This window comes from Quercus robur, chromosome 2 (assembly GCF_932294415.1).
Source record: "Quercus robur chromosome 2, dhQueRobu3.1, whole genome shotgun sequence".
Taxonomy (NCBI): Eukaryota; Viridiplantae; Streptophyta; class Magnoliopsida; order Fagales; family Fagaceae; genus Quercus; species Quercus robur.
In genome coordinates, this window is record NC_065535.1 from 65,412,369 (window position 1) to 65,421,703 (window position 9,335).

The 9,335-nt window shown below is 35.3% G+C and overlaps 1 protein-coding gene across 1 annotated transcript; it reads right to left on the reverse strand.

Annotated features, from left to right (window-relative positions):
- Positions 1-2,078: 2,078 nt before the first annotated feature.
- LOC126714517 (transcription factor ICE1) lies at positions 2,079-7,149 on the reverse strand. The gene is made up of 4 exons (XM_050414699.1): positions 5,751-7,149; positions 5,072-5,296; positions 3,823-3,993; positions 2,079-2,422 (listed from the first exon to the last, which is right to left on the reverse strand). The coding sequence occupies exons 1-4, from the start codon at positions 6,909-6,911 to the stop codon at positions 2,339-2,341; spliced, it is 1,641 nt and encodes a 546-aa protein (XP_050270656.1). The 5' UTR covers positions 6,912-7,149; the 3' UTR covers positions 2,079-2,338.
- Positions 7,150-9,335: the final 2,186 nt, after the last annotated feature.

Here is a 9,335-nt window from a genome sequence, read left to right on the forward strand (position 1 = left end):
GAGAGAGGGAGGGAGAGTAGAGTAGAGTAGAATTGGTAGGATTACTGCTTGTCCAAAAGGGTCTAATACTAGTATAAACTAGTTGCTAACCTATGCGATGCACAAGAAATCTATTGAATATGAGAAGTTGTATTATGCCTAAAAATCTTGATGCAAGGATTATCCTTCTATAATCCCATTTATTTTCTTTAAACCTACACGCCAACCTCCTCTACAATGCAAGAAGATGAGAATGATAGAACCTACAATATGATATAATTCACTGCTTAGTGCCCCGTGTAATTATGAACTCAAATTCATTGTTTCAAACTTTCAATACCATTATGGTTTTACAAGCAGCAGCTGCTTTGGATATGGCAACCTATCCTTAAAAAATAGCAACATAAGCATTTGACAAAGGGAAGGAAATCCTAAATGACAACTCTTCCTAGAAGATTTGCCAACTTATGCAAGGCATTTGGAGCAATCATAATCGATGATGAGATCTACATCTCTATTCTAGTTGCACCCACAAGAAATCTAGGTTGAATCCTATGAAAGCCATAAAAAACTTATAGGTAAAATGCCAAACACAATTTGCTCTATTATTAATTAAGATTTGAAAGTCTATTACATGATCCTATGAAATCCTTCCATATTCTCTTTAAATTTGTATTGGTCCTAAGCTCCACCAACATAAAAATCATAGTGCTTTTTTTTGGAAGGACTTCCCTACCTAATTATTGGAACTCTTTCACATTAACTACCCAACCAAATGTTTGTGCTTCAAGTGGAGTGTGTTGACTAACATTCACTTTCAGCCATTGCACTACAATCCACAAATAGTCCTTCTTGCCGTCTTTGAACTTTAAGTGTTAATAAATGCCTCATTTAGAAAGGTACAAAAGAATCAAGATCATGCATAGTAAGACTTTGGAGGACGTCTCTTAGAGTGATACCACTTGAAAATGATGTTTTATTTTCATGAATATCATTACTCAGAAAAGATAAAAAGTACAGTTTATTAAATTTAATGGTATGTGATATACACTTGCCTCAAATCCCCGAGTCTTAGTCCAAGCCTCCTTTTCAGTTTGGCTTAGGTATTTTGTCAAACATTTTGAGGGTGATAAAATTGGCCACTCTTTACATGCAATGAAGAACTACCAAAAAAAAAAAAAAAATACTAATTTCTTTTCATTCTTCCTAACTTTTGAAAAAGGTTTTCCACCATTCATGTTAACTTCTCACCCGGCAACAAATTGGTGTTTTTATCTTAGCCATCCCTTGTTTACTACTAAATTTGCTGTAAGTTCTCTGTCTACCACCATTTGTGCATAATATATTTACTTTTTGAGAATAGTAATTGAAAGGATTGGGCATAGATTTAGGGGCCGGTCATGGGTTTGATCCTAGTGGATGTGATGTAGAGAAAATTGTCCACGTTTGGTGAGAATATGGCAAACTGAAGAACAGAAACAATGGCAAAACTCAAAAGATATGATCTTTATAGATGGATAGAGTTGAATTTGAAAAATAGCAAGCCAAAAACTAGTCCCCCCAAAAGCAACCCAAAGCAATTAAACTTCGAATCCAAATTTGAGTTTCCTAATGATAAGTTGAACCGTGCAGTATTTTTTTTTTTTCTTTTTTAAGGGACTAATCATTATCTTTGTCATTGTTGACAAAGAAGGGAAGAAATAGAGAGTGAAAGAGGGGGAGGACTTCGACATTGAGAAGATAAAGAAGGGGAGTAGACCGGAGTTCAAAGATGAGAAGAAAGAACATGAAAAAAATTTATCGAGTAATCGACAACTTAAAATAAGCATTAAAAAATTGGTGCTGATGTGTAAAATTGTGGGAGCTAGCAACCAAAAATCAAAGACTTCGGTTTTATATATATATATAGATTACTACTAGTACAAAAGCTTAATTGTTATGAAATGATGAATTTATACACTATTCTAAATACCAACTAAAATTTGATTTATTGTTTGTTGCAATTATCCTATGTGGAAAATGCCAACCAGAACAACTAGGCATAAAAGGTGCATGGAGAATCAAACGTGCAAAGAAAAATTGTAACCAACTACTATTCATAGAGAATATGCCGACAGCAAATGATTTTATTCTAAAAGCTAAAGATACTTAAGACAACACAGTAAGTTTGCTATGCTTCTAAGCATGAGTACAAAACATATCCACTAATGATAGCAAATTGACCTTTCGAACATTAGCTGATCTACTTGACTTTGGTCTGTGGGTACCTTTACCAATAGGAATGAGGAGCAAATGCATTTACAAGCTACTTGAGGTACAACACTACAGTTAGTTCCTCCATTTATATGAAGCACTTGGGTTACATCATACCATGGAAGCCAGCCGAATCCAAAAGTACTGCTTTGATTTGCTCAGGCAAGACATCCTGGCCTTCCCTGCATTGCTGATGAACAAAGGAAAAAAGGAAATTAAGTCTTTGGATGACCACACTTGGCTAAAAACTGATAAGTGATAACACTCTAGATTGAAAAAACAAAAAAAGTGGCAGGCCACAATTTACAATAGAAGAAGCTCCATGAACTATGCATTAGGAATTTAGGATGCCACCAACAAAAATATGATAAGGTCCACTTTCTATTGCACAGGATTTCTAAGAAATCTAATACGCATTACAACAGAATCTAGTATCAGCCTAGCTTGTGACCTGAGTACCTGACATTCAATCATCTGTTTATATGTGAAGCTTGTTCAAATTATCAAGAACCTGCCTTGCATGTCTAATTGGAATCAATAAAGACAGACAATATGGTCATACAATTTATCTATAAAAACAGATTTCTGTAGGCATTAAATGTTTTTGCTTCTTTATTTTCTCTTTCCACCCATTCAGCCAATCTTTACTTTTTTTAAGCTATTAAAAAAACCAATTGAGGGACTGCCATTCTCTCTTTCACAATAATACGTTGTCGCCTTATAGCATTGTTAATTCTTTCAAATAATTGATCTCTCATATATCATATTATTATTGGTCTTGGTAGTGGCTTCACTCCTAAGGAATAAAAATGAGTTATTGCCTTCAAAGGCTATGGAATAAATATAGAATATATTCTGCAGGGTGTCCCAACACCATCCATCTGCATGATAAATTAATTAAAAAAAAAAAAATTCAAATGGCATAGAGGGTCATCTACATGCAAATATTGGCACTCTCATTGGTAACAATCTGTTGAAGAACCTTTTCTTATTAAAAGTAAATTCAAACAAATGACATTGAAGGGAAGCTAAAAGACTTATTAAGTAGTATTAATATGTATAAACGAGAGAGAGAGAGAGAGAGAGAGGTTTGAACATCTATATGGATGATCTACCTATCAAAAAAGTATGGATGATCTCAAAATGGATCTATAAAAAAAAATGATCAACAATCCTATCACCTATGCATATGGCCTACAAGTGGTACTTTGCATTAGAATCAGAGACTGGAAAAAGGGAATTAAATAAGACAAGGGGGGAATGGGCTCTCAATTTCTGGGTTTTGTCGCATCTTAAGTGAAATTTGCTTCAATACCAAGGTCATGCTTTCAGTATAATCCATACAGGGGAACAAGGCTTCTAATTGCCTCTGCATAGGTAATCTTCTTCTTAGAAAATCATTATTGTAAAACTCAAAAGCAATAAAGAAGTCACTTCTTAGTAGAGGAATTTTGCAACAATTTGGAAATACATTGTGCTCAATATATCAGAACATGAAAAGATGCAGGTGCAAAGCACCAAAAATAGAATATAATCAACAACAAAAAATTAGTGAAAGCCTCACTTTTGGTATCTGAGAAAGAAGTATACCTCAGCTCTGAAGACATCCAAAGCAAACCCATTGAAACAACTAATCACAGCCTGCTGGATGTCCAATCCCAGGTTGTCCAGCGCCCTCATAGTGGAAAGCAAGAGCCCTGGTCTCCGGGCACAAAACATGTGGATATTGACAGCTCTCCCTTCCCTTACCCTAACCTCCACCTATAAAATACAGAAACCAAATAACATACTTGTCAAGCCAATGTCCTGGATTACCACAAGAAATGATTTGGTATACTCAAGAAACACTCAATAAAATCACAAATTAGGTTTAGTGATTTTAATGCACGGGCTTTATTTAAAGTGACTTTGACTCACTAACATCCTAGTTTTAGTTCAAAGGATGGAAGAAAGAAAAGAAATATATTTCTCATCCTATACACAATAAAACCTACAGCATCTCAGGACAGGACCATGCAGCATGTGTTATACATTGAAAAGTTCACATTTTATTATAAACAGATAGCAAATCATTGGACCTCATTGTTTGCACAGCAACACACACACATATTGGCATATTTACTGCAAATGCTTTGTTTGAGTTTCCAAGAAGCAATTTCACATGCATATCAGCTCAAAGTAAAATTTTGATCCCTACCGGAGTAATAACAAATTTGGTAGAGTCCAAATTTGTGTAACATGCACACTCCACTCATAATTTGTTTCCATTTTGTGTGATGCAAGTAAAAATGCTATATGAACATGAATAAACATTTCTAACTCATTCTTTTTAGCCCATTTTGTATTGCTGTAGGAAGTAGAGCTTTAGGGGTAGGGAGTTAATCGTAGAGCTTTTGCAATACAGAGCTTCAACTAAAAAGCTCTTCAGTGTTTCGAGCGTGTGGCAAGTTATAGTGAATGGTGCTTTAAAGTTTTGGATTCATAAACTATGAACGATGAATTGTAGAGCTCTTCCCTAAAAGCTCCAAATTTAGCTTTAGCTTTTAAAACTGTTTGCAGCTTTTAAGGACCACCTTAAAAGCTATTTAGAAAAACTTCCAAGCGTTTCACAATTTCAGCTAAAAGAGCTTTAAAGCTCTTTTCAACCCCTTCAAAAGCAAAACCAGAACCCATGTCTCAAAATTAACGCCAACACTTGCATCAATGTCCTTGTTAAGTAGGTAAGAGTTCCAACAAAAGAAAGATGATAGATACCAGCACATTTCCAAATTTACAAGCATCGAGTAATTAATGAAAAACCTGAAAACATCAAATGAATACAAAGATGAGTGAAAGTTACCCTTGTAGGTTGGCTTTTAGGGCTTGGCAAGGAGCTTGGGCAAAGTTCTTCCTTGACACGGTTGGGAAGGGTAGGAGGAGTTGGTGTCAAAGGATGAAAGCTTGTAGAAGATGGCAACAAAGATCCAGGAGGGGTTGACTCCAGTTCATTATGGAGATCATTGATCCTCTGCAGAAGCTCCTTTAAGTAGTCAATGGCATCCCCAAGTATAGAAGCTCTATCCATCTATGCACAGATAAGGATTATCATCAGAAATTATGACCAACAAATCAAGGATTATAATCTCAAAAAGTCCTAAAAGCACCCAAATAATGATAAACTCCAAAAACAGTCGTTGGCCCAAGATGTTTAGATATCAAAAATTCCAGAATTTCACATAAAATGGATGAAAAATCAATTCAAAATTTAAATTAGCTGACTTTAACACACTGTTTAAGATTTCTCAAAGTTCTCTGGGGTGAAGATATAAAGGGGCATCATTCTCATCTCTTCTATCATACAGTACATATAAACTCAACATGCTTAATTATCTATGCCTTTTTTCGGGTATGTGCTAACTTATCGAAACCACTTAGTAGTCTTCCAAGACAAAGTAAAATCCATGGGAAATACTAATTAATCAAAAGCTAAAAAATGATATATAAGTGACACAAAATCGAATAAAGGATGAGACTAATACCTTGCTAATCTTTGGCACAACAGACCTAAGCATGTAGAGCCTATCATTAAGCTTCTTCCTTCGCCTCCTCTCCGCCATAAGATTCTTTGCCGGCAGACCCTTCTTCTTTCCCTTCTGGTCTCCCCCACCAGTAACAGTACTGTTGGCATTAGAATTACTCCTTCCAATTTGAACATTCCCCTCCATTTTTCCAATACCATTATCATTCTCATTAAAGTCATCAGAATCGTAATTCAAACCCGAAACATCAAGGCTTCCTTCCTCAAAATCACACTCCTCACTACTCTTCTTCTTCCGCCTCCCCCTCTTCTCCAAATCCTCCTCCGAATTTTCGCCATATCTCCCGCCCGAAATCTCCAAATTTCCCAACTTCTCAGCACCTTGTCGAAGAGCTGCTCGCTTCTGAAACAGTGTGGGCTGCGTACCCACTTGAGGGAAAACCTCAAGGGGTCTCAGAGCCTTTCCTCTGTTCAGAAACAGAGCACTCCCTGAAACTGAATTGTCATTATCAAAACCCTCAAGACCCATAGGGCTAAACCCACCACCAAGTCCAGCAGAGTTATCTGATAAAGGAAGCAACCGAGTTGGCTGTTGAAACTCGGAGGTGGAACTCAGCTCGTGACCACCAATCTGAGAACTCAACCCAGTGAAGCCCATCAAAGCAGAGGAGTTAGAAGCAGAACCAGGGTTAAACGGGCCGAGCAGCCCGGTTTCGAGGCCCAAATCGAAAGCATTATCAAAAGGGTTGGTGCAAACAGCGTTGATAAGCGAAGAGAAACAAGATTTCTGAGGCAAGAATGGGTGAGTGAACGCCTGTGAAGGAGAACAAGAAGAAGAAGAATCCAAAGGGTGCAAAAGAAGACTGTTATTGTCACTTGGGTTTGGGCAAAAACCAATGTCTCTAACATCTTGAGGGTTTGAAAGGCCATGGAGATGAAGTTCCTGATGAGATGGGTTGAGAGCGCTGTTGATGTACCACTCATTTTCAAGCATGGATTTGAAGGAAGAAAGAGGACCACTTAGAACACCCATGTTGTTGTCCTCGTCCTTATGAGCCTCTCCTTCATTGTTGTTGCTAGTTCTGTTCCAAGACGCTGTGTCTTCTTCTTCTCCTCCTCCTCCTTCTGTCCAAACGACACCGTTTGTAGCTCTCGGTAGCATCTCTCACCTGCGTTTCTTTTCAGAGGGAGAGAGAGGGAAAGGAGAGTGGCTTTTTATGTATGGATCAGTGTTCAGAGTTCAGAACATCATAGGCGAGAAGAAAGAGATGAGAGATTCTATGTATCTATCTATCTGTGTTTTAGTGTTTAAACGTTATGTAAATGAAATGTACAATGTAAAATTGTCAAGTACACAAAAAAAAGAAAAAGAAAAAGAGAAATGTATGGAGACTGGTGTCTGTGTGTGGACTTTGATTATCTATGTATGCGTCTGCTTCACTTGCTAAATTGCTACTTTAATTTGCTTGTTTTAATAATTTTGCCCTATTTGACATTATCCCCCAATTTGGTCACTATTATTTTTCTAGTCCGTCTTTTGTCTCTTCCTTTCAATCTTTCTTTATCCTCATTTTTTTTTTAAGAGAGACATCTTTTAGGTTTTGAGTTTTTTTTTTTTATTACCCAATTTGAATTTTTTTTTTTTGTCATTTAAAAAAAAATTGGATTACCAAATACAATATCTCTATTAAAAATAAATAAATAAATAATAATCTTATTATTCAGTTTCATGAAAAGAGTATTTAGTATCAAATTATACCACGTCATTCGTATCAAAATTTAATAAACAAGTGACATATGTGCAAAAGTGTGTAACTATGAGTGTGGTTACAACTTACACATGTAATCGGTAAAAATAATACCAATTCCTCACATGGTATTTGCTCATTCGGTTATTATTACAACAAGAGATACTTTTTCCTCATTTTTAAGTTTGTAGACTCCTATTTGAAATGGTGGGTATTTAAATTAAATCGACCTAGGAAAGTTTTATCTTTTTTTAAGTGAACATTTTAAAAACTCGGGAAAAAAGAGTGACATTTTAAAACAAAACAATTTCATACCATCACCTATGAGGTCGGTTCAATTTTGTCTATTAAATATAGAGTTGGTTCAATTGTGGTCCCCTACATTTGTCTTTGGTTGAATTTGACCCTTAAAAAATGAGGTGCCCCAGCATCATGTAAGTCAACTAAAGAAAACAAAAATGGAAGGACAATTCCATTTTCTAAAACTTCAAGGGCCAAATATTAACTTTTTAAATTTAAAGGATTTAAATCAAACCTACCTAAAATTTATGAGACAAAATAGAATAATTTAATAATGTGTTATTATTATTTTAACAATGTGCCAAAGTTTTCAATAAGTTGTAAAGCTATTTTAAATAACTTTAATAATCTATTATAATTTTTATTTTGATTAAAAATTCATTTTAAATGGTGTTGAAAGCTAGTTATTTAAGAAGGCCAGTATATTAGCTGTGGTAGGGAGGGGCTACATAGAAGATGTTAAAATTGAGAAGGAATTCTCTATATAGAGGATGAATAATATTGTACACAAGGAGACTTGTATAATGAGGATTGGATCAGGTTAAAGTTGAGAAGGAATTCTATGCATAGAAGATGAATAATATTGTACACAAGGAGGCCTGTATAAAGAGGGTTGAGATCAGGGACTAACCTAAGTTTGGGAACCACATCACAAAAGCATTTTGGAAGATGTGGCTTTCCTACAAGCTGATCTTAAGAAGCAACAAAAATCAGCTAGAGAGAACCCTGAAAGAGGTGGTGTCAAACAAGATATATGAAAATCAATCTCAATATGCTTGTTCCATTCTTGGAATATATATTATTAATTATATATGAATAGCATTCTTGTTGTCACAATATATAGGAGTAGGATATTTGCACACCAAACTCCTGTTGAAGCCAATGTAGGCAAAGGAGTTTGTCTAGAAAACTATTTAAGTGGCTACCAGGTAATGAATGTTGGATTTCAATAATGAATTTGCTTGGAAAACTTCTAATTCTGGTTTTAATTTTGATATAGAGAGAAATGAAGAACTTGATCACCCTTCATGCGATTGGGAAATTTGAAATTTTCACACTTTTAAATTACTGCAAATAGAGACAACGCACAAATAAAGTGCACAACAGTCAAATAAAATTAAAGTTTTTTGAGCTTTAATTAAAATTTCTTATACTGTAAGACTAAGAAACAATGTATTCTATTGATCAATAGAGAGGGCCTTAAATTTTATTATTTTTTTGAAAGTTGAGGGGCCTTAATCTATAATAACAACAATAATAGTTATTAACTATTGTTATTATTATTGTTGTTGCTGCTTTTATTTTTTATTTTTCTACACTTTAAAACAAAATAAATATAGTATATAATATTGGCTAATAGGTGCCTCGTTCCATATGAGGATCATAGGTCATCGCCTTGTGACTTAGGGGTTGAGCCCACCCTGACCACAATCATTGAAGGAAGCTCTGTTAATGAATTATCTGAATTACTAGTCACTTTCTAGCTTGTATAGAGCGTGTTATAGACCCAGCCAAAGACACTTTGAGGACATCTCGGT

What these genes read in the sequence shown, in the direction of transcription:
- LOC126714517 (XM_050414699.1), bottom strand. Translation starts at nt 6,911, where the DNA reads ATGCTACCGAGAGCTACAAACGGTGTCGTTTGGACAGAAGGAGGAGGA. An exon ending in TTGTGCCAAAGATTAGCAAG is followed by an intron (nt 5,297 to 5,750) that starts GTATTAGTCTCA and finishes ATCTGTGCATAG; the next exon opens with ATGGATAGAGCTTCTATACT. An exon ending in CTAAAAGCCAACCTACAAGG is followed by an intron (nt 3,994 to 5,071) that starts GTAACTTTCACT and finishes TGTATTTTATAG; the next exon opens with GTGGAGGTTAGGGTAAGGGA.